Source organism: Felis catus, chromosome A3 (genome assembly GCF_018350175.1).
Source record: "Felis catus isolate Fca126 chromosome A3, F.catus_Fca126_mat1.0, whole genome shotgun sequence".
Classification (NCBI taxonomy): domain Eukaryota; kingdom Metazoa; phylum Chordata; class Mammalia; order Carnivora; family Felidae; genus Felis; species Felis catus.
Genome location: NC_058370.1, coordinates 118440423 through 118455000, shown reverse-complemented (window position 1 = coordinate 118455000; position 14578 = coordinate 118440423). Strand labels below are relative to the sequence as shown.

At 46.3% G+C, this 14578-nt stretch overlaps 1 protein-coding gene and 1 long non-coding RNA gene across 3 annotated transcripts; one reads left to right on the top strand and one right to left on the bottom strand.

Annotated features, from left to right (window-relative positions):
• Positions 1-3068: 3068 nt before the first annotated feature.
• NRBP1 (nuclear receptor binding protein 1) lies at positions 3069-14522 on the top strand. 2 transcript variants are annotated; one of them, XM_019827756.3, is made up of 19 exons: positions 3069-3478; positions 7111-7340; positions 7504-7626; positions 7817-7918; positions 8299-8388; positions 8520-8560; positions 8927-9021; positions 9499-9522; positions 10525-10608; positions 10798-10856; positions 11011-11109; positions 12324-12456; positions 12638-12743; positions 12891-12941; positions 13030-13165; positions 13365-13418; positions 13503-13566; positions 13832-13887; positions 13972-14522. In XM_019827756.3, the coding sequence occupies exons 1-19, from the start codon at positions 3307-3309 to the stop codon at positions 14074-14076; spliced, it is 1824 nt and encodes a 607-aa protein (XP_019683315.2). In that variant the 5' UTR covers positions 3069-3306; the 3' UTR covers positions 14077-14522. The 2 variants fall into 2 exon arrangements, with proteins under 2 accessions (XP_019683315.2, XP_011279589.2); XM_011281287.4 differs by lacking the exon at positions 9499-9522 and having other exon boundaries at positions 3074-3478.
• On the bottom strand, positions 11157-13972 carry LOC123384576. The gene is made up of 2 exons (XR_006595871.1): positions 13811-13972; positions 11157-13623 (listed from the first exon to the last, which is right to left on the bottom strand). It is a non-coding gene; the product is annotated as an uncharacterized LOC123384576 (long non-coding RNA).
• Positions 14523-14578: the final 56 nt, after the last annotated feature.

Genomic DNA, 14578 nt, shown 5'->3' with positions numbered 1-14578 from the left:
TAAAGTAGCCAATCTAAAAAGGCTGCATACTATAGGATTCCACCTACATGACATTCTGGAAAAGGCAAAATTATGGAGACAATATTAGTGGTTGCTTGGGATGGGAAGGCAGAGCACGGACGATTTTCAGGGTATGCTCTGTATGATATAATGCTCTATATGATATATGCCATTATATGACTATGCAAACCTATAGAATGTAAAATACCAAGAGCAAACCTTAAGGTAAACTATGGATTTGGGGTGATTATGATAGGGCACTCTACACTCATCCTTAATAAAATGTATACAGTTCTGGTGAGTGATGTTGATAATGGGGGAGAGGCTATGCATATGGAGTGCAGTAAATAATACGGGAAATCTCTGTACCTTTTTCTAAGTTTTGTTGTAAACCTACAATTGCTCTTAAAAAGTCTTAACTTGGGGCGCCTGGTGGCGCAGTCGGTTAAGCGTCCGACTTCAGCCAGGTCACGATCTCGCGGTCCGTGAGTTCGAGCCCCGCGTCGGGCTCTGGGCTGATGGCTCTGGGCTGATGGCTCTGGGCTGATGGCTCTGGGCTGATGGCTCGGAGCCTGGAGCCTGTTTCCGATTCTGTGTCTCCCTCTCTCTCTCTGCCCCTCCCCCGTTCATGCTCTGTGTCTCTCTGTCCCAAAAATAAATAAACGTTGAAAAAAAAAATTAAAAAAAAAAGTCTTAACTTTACTCCTAACTAAATGCAAATTAAAATATCTTTTTTTTTCTTACTGTATCACCAATGTTGAAAAGATTGATAATATCCAGTGTTAGTAAGGCTGTTGGGAAGCAGAAACCTAACATACCTTTTTTATTTTTAACCCTAACATACTCTTAATAGTATTGTTATTTGATATATTTTTGAACAGTAACTTGGCAATACCTATTCAAGTTAAAATGGTTTTAGCCCTTGACTTAGCAATTCCACTTTTAAGAATGTATAAAAGTATTTTTCACAAATAGCCAAAGATGTGTGCAACAGGATTTTATTATAGCTTTGTTTATAATAATGTTGGAAATAATCCTGATGCCTCCTGGTAGTTATTAATTAAATGTTGGATAATGGAATACTCTATAGTGGTTAAAAAATTAAAGCAGTGCTGTATGAGCTATGGAAAAAAGTAACAAAGTAAATTGAAAAAGGTTGTGGAGTATCGGCTTGCTTTCATTTTAAATTACATACTCATATATTAATATATGCATAGAAAAAAATGGAGAAATATACATCAAAGTCTTAATTATTTTATTGAAGTAAGATTAGGAGAGATTTTCACATTCTTTTTTTTTTTTTTTTTTAATTTTTATTTATTTTTTGAGACAGAGACAGAGCATGAATGGGGGGAGGGTCAGAGAGAGAGGGAGACACAGAATCTAAGCAGGCTCCAGGCTCCGAGCTGTCAGCACAGCCCGATGCGGGGCTGGAACTCACAAACTGTGAGATCATGACCCGAGCCGAAGTCAGACGCTTAACCGACTGAGCCACCCAGGCGCCCTGAGATTTTCACATTCTATAGCGATTGTTAATTCACAATATTTCATAGGATTCTTGTGAGGATTAAATGAGTTAATATGCCTAAGGCAATTCAAACAGTGGACCATAGCACATAGAAGCTATTAGATAAATATTGTTATGCTAAATACGTTTATTTTTTTTAAAGCAGAAAAAAAATAAATGACATTGCAAAATGCAGTATTTGAGCATTTCAAACATGAAAAGTTAAAAATAAAATAAAAGCCAGAGGAGGCCAATGGGTTCTCTATGCATATTTGAAAGAAAGAGCTAGTTGAAAAGCAAAGGTGATAATGGTAAGGATCAGACAGAAGAGAATGGTAAACTATAATGATAATATCAACCAATATTTAATGAAAGTTTATAGTGGACCAGGTGCTCCAATTGATTCTGAACCCCCAAGGAAAAAAGGTTAACCTGGACAGGAGGGGGTACATCTTTCCTCTGAAGATCAGAACAAAAAATTTTAACCTCAATTCTTCTGAAATTATATGCTGAATTTGGTGGACAAAATAATTTTTTAAATAACCAAAACAAGATTCATAACTTTCCTCAGATTTCTGAGAGTGTGTGAGCCCTCTCAAAGATAAAAACAAACAAACAAACAAACAAAACCAAAGAAGGATGAAAGATTGGTTTTAAAAATAAGTTATCTTGAGGGGTGCCTGGGTGCCTCAGTCGGTTAAGCGCTTGACTTCAGCTCAGGTCATGATCTCACACTTTGTGAGTTCGAGCCCAACAACAGGCTCTGTGCTGACAGCTCAGAGCCTGGAGCTGGCTTCTGTCTCCCTCACTCTGCCACTCGCCTGGTCATGCTCTCTTTCTCTCTCTCAAAAATAAAAAAACGTAAAAAAAAAAAAAGTATTTTGAGATGAAGAGATGAGAAAATGAGGCTTTTGCCATATACAGTATCCTTCTTTGTATTAAGATTAGAGAGTCCCTTTAAGGACAGTGAAATTTCATGATTATGACATTCCCAAGTTCTGATGATTAATTCATCTTCCTCCCTTCATATTGTACGTACAATGGCAGAGTTAACTTCTTACCGCTCAGATTCAGCGCTTAGTTTTCGAAGATCAATGCGTTCACCCAGAATCTATCCTCTTTTCTTTCCACTTCCTTGAAGTCAATCCAAATTCTTTCCAAACATCTTTTCAAGTAAGTCTTTGATAAATCTTCCTGTTTAGGGATGCTAGATCTGGCCCTTATCAACTTTTAGTGAATAGCTTATGCCTCTGATTCAGGGTTTTTTTTTTTTTTTTTTTTTTTTTGCATTTGTCAACTAGCATTGGCATTAGAAATTTCAATTTCTTGGGAGGATCAAAGGAGTTATCTGTGAAAACCTCTTGCAAAGTTTGGGCAAATACCAGTGCTATGCAATCACGAAGCGTTAACTATTAATTTTTAGAATGTGTTCAGGGAATTTTTTACGCTTTCTGAAGAACTGATGTCCTGCGCAGTCTCACCCCCAAATAATGAAAGTGGGTGGGCGCTCCTCTCAGATTGAGGCTACGTCTCTCTCTCCTTTTGTCTCTTAGTCGGACTAGAACTGTCATGGCGCCTTCAAGAAGAGAGGGAAAGCCGGCCTTTCGCCTAGCAGAATCATCGGAGGCACCTGGACTGGACGGAGGGGTGGACAGAGAGACCACCCCCAGTTGAGATCCAACACACCGAAGCCTCCAAGAGGTCTCGGCCGGACACGGTGAAGAGGAGGAGACCGTGTTGAAGACTGCCTGCGAGCGACCGTCTCCCCAGGGCACCGCCCATCGTGACCGCCTTATCCAATGGAAACCCAACGGCAGTGCGGCACCGCCCATCTGTTGGTCGGGACGCCGCGAGGGCGGGGCCCACAGTTCGGTTGCGCTGCGGAGCGCAGCTGTGAGGGAGTCTCTCTGGTCCGCGGCCCCGAATCCGAGCTGGAGCTGAAGCACAGGCTGCGGGGAGCGGAGTCGGGAGGTGAGCACCGAGGGGAATGAGCGGGAGGGAGGGGTTCGGCGAGAAGGCGGAAGGGTCGGCTTTCGCGGCGCAGGGCGCTGGGACCCCGGCCGGCGGGTGTCTGGAGGCGGCCCTGCTCGGTCGGCGGCCCAGGCCCGGCCCGCGGGAGCCGAGGGACCACCTCGGCCCCACGGCCCCTGCCCGGCCCTCCCAGCCTGCCCTGAGTGGCGGCGACCCGGAATTCTGCCGGCGCGGGGCGCGAGGCCCTAGCGTTCGTGTCGAACTGGGGCTGACGAGAGGCGGGGCCGGCGGCGGGGGCGGGGGCGGGGGCGGCGGCGGCGGGCCCCGCGGCCTGCGGAAGCGCAGCGTCGGGGCCGCGCCTGCTGGCTGAGGCCGGCGCGCCGACTGCGCGGGGGCGTGGCCTGCGCCCCTGACGGCGCCGCGGGGCTGGCCTTTGGTGAGGTGGCCGCCGCTGGCTCCGGGGCCTGCGGGACTGTCCCCGTTCCTTTGCGGACAGCAGGCTGGGCGACCTGTTGGAGCGTGAAGCCGTCCCCTGCGCTTGCTTGATGTCTGACGGGACACTCCTGTAGGTCCCAGAGGCCCTTTGGTCTGAACCGGGTGCGGGCAGCCTTAGAGGCCTGTGGCCTGAGAGCTTTTGCTGAGGAGTTGAAATGCAGAGGGACTGCAGCCCAATAAATGAAAGTCTCGGAGAGAAACTTTGCGCGACGATCTACCCAACTTGCTCTGATGTGAACACACTATATTTGTCGGGTGGCTGGAGGTGGCGAGGAGGTTCTCTTTTAGGGGCGTACATGGCCTTTTCCTTCTGTGATCTCTTAAACCTCTGAACGACCCTGAGGCAAAACTCCCAGCAAAGATCTCTTCATCAGTAGGGGAAGTGCTGGGGGATTTTGGGCATTATCTTCATTTTGCCTGCTGGGGAAAGATTGGGAAGGGAGAAGACAAGCACATTCCAAGGACATGCCTATGACTGGTAAAGGTTTGGCTTCTCTTGTGGTGCTCTACTCTCTGTGCCTGGGTCCAGAAATTTCCTTAGAGCCCATTGGCTATATAGGCTTCCTGTATTAGAACTTCACTGGTATTTCCTATTGTAATCTAGCTGGAAATTATACTTAGCTGTTCAGATTCAAGATGCATCCTATAAATGTAGCTGCTCTAGAGAGTAATCCATATGAACTTTATTACCATTTTCTTAGCTACTTTTCAGGGGAACAAAAAGGAAAACAGTCTCTAACTTGTTTTCTGGTAGATTACTAAGACATACAGATAGTAGCTTTCTTGGCTGGTTGAATAAAATCTATTGACAGGCAGGACCTAGAAAATAACAGGGAAAGGAGTACCTGAGTGGTTCAGTTGGTTAAGCATCTGACTCTTGATTTTGGCTCAGGTCATACATGATCTCACGGTTCCTGAGTTTGAGCCCCAGGTTGGACTCCGCGCTGACAGTGTGGAGCCTGCTTGGGATTCTCTTTCTCCCTCCCCTTCCCCTGCTTATGCTCTTCTTTCTCTCTCTCTCTCTCTCAAAATAAATAAACATTAAGAAAAAAAATAACAGGAAAGAATATCTTGCCAGATTTTCTCTTGTGCTTTGTTGTCCTCTGGTATCGACTAGAATGTCATCTAATAAGAATCTCCTGGGGCGCCTGGGTGGCGCAGTCGGTTAAGCGTCCGACTTCAGCCAGGTCACGATCTCGCGGTCCGGGAGTTCGAGCCCCGCGTCAGGCTCTGGGCTGATGGCTCAGAGCCTGGAGCCTGTTTCCGATTCTGTGTCTCCCTCTCTCTCTGCCCCTCCCAAAAATAATTTCTGTCCCAAAAATAAATAAAAACGTTGAGAAAAAAAAAAATTAAAAAAGAATCTCCTGATTCAGGTTAAACATAGTATAGGTTGAGAACAGAGATGGGCAGAAGTGGGTATCCAAGAGCTGTAAAATAAGGGCTTTTCAGAGGCTTCTGTATTCTGAACTGACTCAGAGGAGCAAATCTACTTTCCAGGATGTCACTTCTTACTGGAACACCCCCTTGAGCCCAGCACACACAGGTTTCAACTCCTTCCCGCCCTTTGTTTTTAGACACATGGCATAACATTCAGTGACTGTCCTGTGACTGTCTGGACATGTTAGTGATGTTTAACTTTTGAGAATTTTTTTCTTCCAAATAGTCATGTGCCTTGAAAAAAATGTTATATAGTACTTTTTCCTGTAACGGCTGTTATCTTGAGTTATTTGTACTTGAGGGAAAATCTCTGTCAGATCTAGTACCTCAGAGGGTGGAGCCTTTGAGCCCTGTGAATGAAATGAAAGCTGGAAGCTTAAAGTCCTAGATCTGTTGTTTTTTTTTAAATTTTTTCAAATCTTTATTTTTGAGAGAGAGAGAGCGTGAGTGGGGGAGGAACAGAGAGAGAGAGGGAGACACAGAATCCGAAGCAGGCTCCAGGCTCCGAGCTGTCAGCACAGAGTCCAACGTGGGGCTCAAATCCACGAGCTGTGAGACCATGACCTGAGCCGAAGTTGGACACTTAACCAACTGAGCTACTCAGGTGCCCTCTAGATCTGTTTTTAATTTGTGGCTCCATGAATGTGGGCATCTTATTTATTTTATTCACTATTATATCTCAAGTACCTAGCTCAGTACATGTGACATACGGTAAGTGCTTAATAAACATTTGTTGAATGAGTGAATGAAAAAAAAAATGTTGCTAACCAATACCCAGTTGCACGCTCACATCACAGGGAAGGTGAAGTCATCAGGGATGAAGTCACTAATCACTGCCAGTCACCTGGCCCAAGGGTAGCCTCAGCATGGACTGGCAGACTTGATCTGTGTATAGAAGGGCTGGATAGTGAATGCCAGAATTAGTTCTAGTGATATAAATCAGCTGAGAGTTTCGGCTAGATAAATTGGGTGAGAGTGCTACAGGTCCAGCACTGATTTAGGGCTAAATCAGTAGAACATTTTGGGGTCTGGAGTCATCTGTTCTGAACAGGGCCCATGTAGGTTAGTTCTTGAACACAGTGGAAATAGGGGCAGGTAAGGATTCAAAGGGAAGGCTATTGGGTGAGTATTGCTGAGAAGGAATGGTGTCCCTGATTTTGGGGCGTTCATTTGTTCATTTGGACTTTACCAAGGAGGGGGGTTTCATTGTCCTGAATCTTAGGTTGGCCATTCTTGGGTGGGTCATCTTCAACCAAGATAGCTTCCCTTCTCTAGGGGCACCTGGGTGGCTCTTGTTGGTTAAGCATCCAACTCTTGATTTTGGCTCAGGTCATGATCTCACAGTTTGTGAATTCAAGCCTCATGTCAGGATCCGAGCTGACAGTGTGGAGCCTACTTGAGACTCTCTTTCCCTCTCTCTCTGCCCCTCCCCAGCTCATGTTTGCACATGCACGTACTCTCTCTCAAAATAAGTAAGTTTTAAAAAACAAAATATTAAAAAAAAAAAAAGATACTTTCTCTTCTCTAGATTAAGAGAGTAGTTAATGTTTCATTTTTCAGACAGGATTAATTTGATTTTGGATTTAAAAGAAACCTGTTTTTTCTTTTTAACCCCAGATGAGGTTATTAGGATTAAATCTTTATAGATGTATCCTGACCCACTCTACCTTCTCCCTCCAACTTTGCCCCAACCAATGCAGGCCTGAGTGTTCGTTCCAGCATGTCGGAAGGGGAGTCCCAGACAGTAGTCAGCAGTGGCTCAGACCCCAAGGTAGAATCCTCATCATCAGCTCCTGGCCTGACGTCAGTGTCACCTCCTGTGACCTCCACAACCTCAGCTGCTTCCCCAGAGGAAGAAGAAGAAAGTGAAGATGAGTCTGAGATCTTGGAAGAGTCACCATGTGGACGCTGGCAGAAGAGGCGAGAAGAGGTAAGGTGGTGGTAGTGTCATTCTTGTGGGAGTGAATTCTGAGAGGTGAGAAGTGGAAGGGGAAAGTCTCAGAGGGCAGCCCAAACTTTAACAGATACGTGGAGTATTAAAATGGAGGACTTATAAGGAAACTTTAATTATTCCTTTTCATTTGAATTCTCAGGTGAATCAGCGGAATGTACCAGGTATTGACAGTGCATACCTGGCCATGGATACAGAGGAGGGTGTAGAGGTTGTGTGGAATGAGGTCCAGTTCTCTGAGCGCAAGAACTACAAGCTGCAGGAGGTAGGTAGTGCTGAAAGGATGTAGCCTGTAGGATGTGACAATGCACGTGTTAAAGAGGGATTGGTGGTGGGAAGCTGCTGAGGAGGAGAGTACGTTGGGGTTAGATCATTTCTGGGGAGGGATAGGAATGCCTTTTCAGGATAACAGTGATTTATGAACCCTGTCATCTGACTGTCTCCCCTGCTTTCAGGAAAAGGTCCGTGCCGTGTTTGATAATCTGATTCAGTTGGAACATCTCAACATTGTTAAGTTTCACAAGTATTGGGCTGACATTAAAGAGAACAAGGCCAGGGTAAGAACTTTTTCTTGAGTTTACTGCAGAGAGTCTAGCTACATTTATTGTTCTTTTTACATTTAGAGATGAAAACAAGGTAGTTTTGAAACAAAACTGGAATTAGCTGTTAGGGAGATGAGAGTAGGACATTGCCTACAAACTGTGTCTTTTGTCTTGTTACAGAAGGGGCAGAAATGAGCGAACTTTTGTTTCCTTCCCATAGTTCTAATTGTTCATAGTTTTCTTTGTCTTGTTAAATCTAAGGAAGTGGTACCAGCAACCATAGGAGGGAAACTTAAAACAATAGCCACCACCACCCAGCTTCCAATGGTGTCTGTGTCACCACATAGGGGATCATTTCTACTGTAAGGCCTTATTTGAGTGCTTTGCCTCTCCAGGTCATTTTTATCACAGAATACATGTCATCTGGGAGTCTTAAGCAATTTCTGAAGAAGACCAAAAAGAACCACAAGACTATGAATGAAAAGGTATGGAGGGAGAGCAGACAGCTTTAGGCCGGTTTGGGGGTTTTAAAAAGATTATATGAAGCTAATCAGGGGAACTGTTTGGAGGGTTAAGAGAGGGAATTACTGCTGACCCTTTGATCAAACTGTTCCAGGCTTGGAAACGCTGGTGCACGCAAATCCTCTCTGCCCTTAGGTAAGTAGGATCTGGTTAGTGTTTTTCCCCTATTTCCTGATTTAGTTCCTCCAAACAGATTTTAGGGCACTACTCTGCTATTCTTTTCTGCCTCTGCCCACTTTTTTTGAGTCATATACTTTCAAGATTAGGCCCCTATGGTCTTTTAAAGGGTCTATCCTAATGCCCTAACCACGAAATATCTCCCACCTCTTTCTCCCAGTGCTTATCTGGCTATTTAACTCATCAGGCATAATGGAGATTCAGAGTGTGGGGATTATCTTTGTGGTGACCAGCAGGAGACCAGGCCCTTGCTCCTCTTAACCCTTGGGTTCCCCCTGCCCTTAATTTCCCAGTGGCCCCTCTAACAGCCCAGTGCCCCCACAGCTACCTGCACTCCTGTGACCCCCCCATCATCCATGGGAACCTGACCTGTGACACCATCTTCATCCAGCACAACGGACTCATCAAGATTGGCTCTGGTGAGGGGAGGGAGAGGTTCTGGGCAGGGGAGCCTCGGGAATTTGGGAACCATGGGGGTAAGATGAAAGGAGTGGGGAGAATAGGGCAAAATTCTGAGGTGTGGGCTGGTGGTAAGAGTTAGGACTTTGCTAGGGGTAATTCACAGGGAGAGGCCAGTCAATTAGGGGGCAGGGTCTAAGACCTTTTTGGAGGGAAGTGGGTTAATTTAGAGATCTTGATAGGTTGGGAAAGGGCAAGAGATGGGTCTAAGATCTGACTTGAGCCCCTGGGGCCAGACCCTACCAAAGGAGGTTCCAGGCTGTGCCTGCTGTGAGTGCTTTCATTTGCCGTGTATCTGTGTGCAGTGTATAACATTTCTGTGTGCCGTGTCTGTGTGCGGTTTGTGTGTCCATTTGTCTGGGGCTTGGCTGCTCCATCGCTCACAACTTTTCTCTGTTTTCCTCCCTCCCGCTTACGGGCTGCTCTGTTCCCAACAGTCTTTCATAGGATTTTTGCTAATGGTGAGAGCTCCCTGTTGCCCCACTTGGGGCTCTGTTTGTGCTCCCTCTGCTCCCCTTTGCGGCTGCCCAGTGCATGCAGTCGTGGGAGCAAGCCCTGTTGCCTATCTCCCCTGCCTACTTATGCCTGCTTGGCTTCTCCCTACCAGCCCTCCACCTGCTTGCCCTTCCATAACTTGCTTGTTTCCTGTGGATTCTGCCTGGCTGGCCACTTATGTCCTGGATTCTTATTCCCCTTCATCATCAGGCTGGTTCCCTGAATCATACTGTGCTCCCAGACTCTCTGTGATTTGTAGTCATTGTTTATGACCTGAGTGAGTCCAAACTGGGCCCGGCCCTGGTTCCTCGTTCAGCCCTGTGACAGCAATGTTGAAGAATAAGGGAGTAGAGCAGGAGTCTAAAATTTTGGTAGATCAAAAGTGAGACTGATTCAAGGGTATTGGTTCAACTATGAGCTGTTTTTGAGTTTCAGTCAGCAAAGGTGGGGAAGAAGGAGGTTGTCTAGTTGGTTGTATGTTAATCCTTCTTATTCTTCTTTATCCAAGTTTCTGTATCCAAGGTCTGTAATTGTTGCAGATTAGGAAGAACTGTCTGGGTCTTTATGCTATTTTGCAGGGTGGCTGAAAGAACTAGACCAAACATATTCATGTGTTCAGGGATTAGATATTCCATTCCTGAGCTTTGGGGAAGATGAACAGGACACAAGCAAAAGTGTTACTTTAGCCTTTATTGCTCTTTTGCCAGCTTCCCCTATATACTCGTTAGTTTAGTGTGGAGTGTTCGTTGGTTCAGAATTCAGGACTTTAAATGAGAAGCGATAGACCTGAGAAAGGCAAAGTAGGTGGTATTCATGTTTAGTCTGTGGTTCATGATGGGAAAGGGACAGTTTTGCGCCTTGAGGGTTAGAGACTTCAGGAGAGAATTTGGCTTTTGGGGACCTCTCTCTGGAGTGAGACCATGCTTTGTTGATGGTGGTCAGATTGTGGGTATCTCCCCTACTCCCAGTGGCTCCTGACACTATCAACAATCATGTGAAGACTTGTCGGGAAGAACAGAAGAATCTACACTTCTTTGCACCAGAGTACGGAGGTAAGGCATCTCAGTTTTCTCTGCCCTCTCCCTGTTCCCCAGGTTTCCCACCTTATAACCTGAGGCACAGAGGTAATATAACAAACTTCCAGTCCTTCTCTGCTGGCATACAAAAAGTTTTTAAAAGGTATTTCTGCCACTCCCTACCCCCATCCTTTGATTCACCAGAACCTTCTCTGTTTTCCCTAGAAGTCACTAATGTGACAACGGCAGTAGACATCTACTCCTTTGGCATGTGTGCACTGGAGGTGAGGAAACCACAAGCAGTGGTGATGGAAAGGGATCAAATTAGAAGACACAAGGGGGAGATGGAGGGATGACAAGTAAGTTCTTGAGGGAGTGATTCTGGAGCGCTGAAGTTCTAAAGTTTCTATTTGTCTTCTCTGTTCCCCCTTGCTGCAGATGGCAGTGCTGGAGATTCAGGGCAATGGAGAGTCCTCATACGTGCCACAAGAAGCTATCAGCAGTGCCATCCAGCTTCTAGAAGACCCATTACAGAGGGTAAGAATCTGCTGGATCACTCCCTCCTTAACAGACTTTGAAACGTCTTTACGTTTTTATTCCGTTTTATTTACTGGTAATATTTTTTTTCCTAAGAACAAGAGAACAGAAAGCAGAAAGGACAGGCAAAAGCAGTGAATGTTTCCCTAGGTGGTGCCTACTTTGTTTTTTGTATACACACACACACAGGTTAGGGGTTTAAGATGGGTAGCACTGGGGGTAAAGGTTGTGTGGTAAAGGTCATGTGTTAATTTAGTTGTGTCTGCCTAGCAGTAAACTAACTTAATGTTACCTCAGGTAATTGGTATATGTTCTTCAGACAACCATCTTGATATTTTTAAACAAATTGATCAGTTTTAATTAAATCCATTATCTGGGGTTTTATATTTATATAGTTTTAGATAGGGAAAGTGCCCTAAAAAAACAAGCTAAGGTTTAAAGGGTATAAAGTTATGAATCAGTAGATGGAGTATAGTAAGTAGAGGTTGGACAGGAAAGTCCAAAGGATAGTTTGTAAATTATTAGATAGTGTGACAGGAAGACTAGTGTGAAGTCCTGAGGCTAGTGTGGATTGAATTTCTAGTTCAGCGTTAGGTTGGGGCATTCGAGTAACAGATTAGGTATATGACCTTGCTGGCTTTTAAGTTGCTAAGTAGGAAAAGCAGGTTAATTGTCATAGGACCTACAGGAGGTGGGAAGGAGGGGTGAGGCTTGGGGAAAACCAGTGAATTTAATAGATGATTATAGGAGACAAAGGAAATTGTAGGGTTGGGAAATAAAGGAATTTAATAAATGATTAATGAATTTAATAAATATAGGAGATAAGGAAATTGTAGGGCTGGGAAATAAAAAGATGGTGAATATTGTTGATCACAACAGAGAAGGTAACTGGTGAGAGTTGAGGAGTGTGTGGGCTAATAAAGCAGAGAAGTAGAAAATAAGGGAAAATAATTCATAAGTTTGAGTAGTAAAAGAAGTTTGCGGTTGGGGAACAGAAAAATAATTAAAACCAAAAAAACAGTGAACAATAGCTTTCATGTTAATACCTTAGAGTTTTCAAAGCCCTTTCATATACATTTAATAGTTTGCCCCCTTAGTCCGTGCAAACCACCTAGTATGTACAAAGTCTGGGCTAAGTATAGTGAGCGAGATAAAGATGAACCCAGTGGACTGGTTGCCAGATGTCTGTTCTACTTCCTTGTTCCTTTTTCTAGGAGTTCATTCAAAAGTGCCTGCATTCTGAGCCTGCTCGCAGACCAACAGCCAGAGAACTTCTGTTCCACCCAGCACTGTTTGAAGTGCCCTCGCTCAAACTCCTTGCTGCCCACTGCATTGTGGGACACCAGCGTGAGTCCCCTTGGCCCTGCTAGGAATTTTCTTCCCATCTGGAGCCTTAATAACTATCATGAGCATGCTCTTTTCTCTTCCACTTCCAAAAGAATTCTTTATCCCCCCGGGACCCCTGTGCCTTTCTATGACATTAATCTGACTATCCTTCTATAGCTTCCTATTTCTTTATGCCCTCCAGACATGATCCCAGAGAATGCTCTGGAGGAGATCACCAAAAACATGGATACCAGTGCTGTACTGGCTGAAATCCCTGCAGGACCAGGAAGAGAACCAGTTCAGACTTTGTGAGTAACTAACTGAGAGGGTCTGAAAGGGACAGATTGGTCACTACAACCCTGAGGGTTGTCGACTGTCCATTCTTTGGTAATTGTTGAATCTGCTATTTTGCTTATTTCCTTCCTTTCATCTGCTTTCTCTCTTTTCTCTTGCAGGTACTCTCAGTCACCAGCTCTGGAATTGGATAAATTCCTTGAAGATGTCAGGTGAGAGGAAAGGCTTGCTTGAGGAAGCGGGGGGTGGCTGTCCTGGGGCATTCACAGAGCCCATGTGACCTGTCTGATCTCCCTCCAGGAATGGGATCTACCCTCTGACAGCCTTTGGGCTACCTAGGCCCCAGCAGCCACAGCAGGAGGAGGTGACATCACCTGTTGTGCCCCCCTCTGTCAAGACTCCAACACCTGAACCAGCTGAGGTGGAGACCCGCAAGGTGGGGCTTTGTGGGTGTGGATGTCTCCATGGTCATGGTAGAAGGGAGAGAGGACATGTCAGATAAGGCTTTGTCCTTTAGAGAAAAGGTGTTTCTGTCTTAGCAGGCTTGTCCTGTGGACTGGAAAGCCTTCCAGCTGTTGGGGGCTTTTTATTGACTGGTGTCCACTATAGGGACCCTCTCTGTGCCCTCTCTCTAGGTGGTGCTGATGCAGTGCAACATCGAGTCAGTGGAGGAGGGAGTCAAACACCATGTAAGGCTCAGGGCCAGGGCTGCATAGGGCTGGGTGGGCAGGAGGTGAAAAGGAGCCTCATTTTTTGACTGTCCTGTTTTTCAGCTGACGCTTCTTCTGAAGCTGGAGGACAAACTCAACCGGCACCTGAGCTGTGACCTGATGCCAAGTGAGTGTCTTCTTTCCTTCAGACGATGAGAGTCTGTGAGCCTCATCCGTGAGAAACCTTCATGGGGGTGGGGAAGGTTACAGGGCAGTAACACATGGGCGCACAGAACGAATATCTTAAATAGCTCCTAATACTAGAGGGTGGATCTGACACCATTGCTTTGTGGTGTTCTTTCCCAGCCGGGGTAACCCAACTGGGGCTGTTGGAAGGGCTCTGGGCCCCTTGCTCCCCACACTGTGCTCACCCTCTCCCGTTTCTCTGTCAGATGAGAACATCCCTGAGTTGGCAGCTGAGCTGGTGCAGCTGGGCTTCATTAGCGAGGTGAGGTTTCTGCCTTCAGCTGCTCTGGCTGCCTCCATTCTTCTCTCCTCTCTCGCCCTGTCTCACCGAGCTCTTCTCTCCCAGGCTGACCAGAGCCGACTGACTTCTCTGCTAGAGGAGACCCTGAACAAGTTCAATTTTGCCAGGAACAGCACCCTCAACTCAGCCGCTGTCACCGTCTCCTCTTAGAGCTCACTCGGGCCAGGCCCCTGATCAGAGCTGTGGCCGTCGCTAGATGTGCAACAGCCTTTCTGCCCCTTCCCCCCAGTCAGTATTACCCTGTGAAGCCCCTTCTCTCCTTTATTATTCAGGAGGGCTTTGGGGCTCCCTGGTTCTGAGCATCACCCTCCCCCTTCCCCCCTCTTCCTCCCCTCTGCACTTTGTTTACTTGTTTTGCACAGACGTGGGCCTGGGCCTTCTCAGCAGCCGCCTTCTAGTTGGGGGCTAGTAGCTGATCTGCCGGCTCCCGCCCAGCCTGTGTGGAAGGAGGCCCACGGGCACTGGGGGAGCTGAATTCTACAATCCCGCTGGGGCGGACGGGGCGGGAGAGAAGGGTGGTGCTGCAGTGGTGGCCCTGGGGGGCCATTCGATTCGCCTCAGTTGCTGCTGTAATAAAAGTCTACTTTTTGCTACAAGCGTCGTGTGTGTGTGCGCCTTCCCCGCTAGGGGGAGCGAGCTCGGAGCCCCGCCT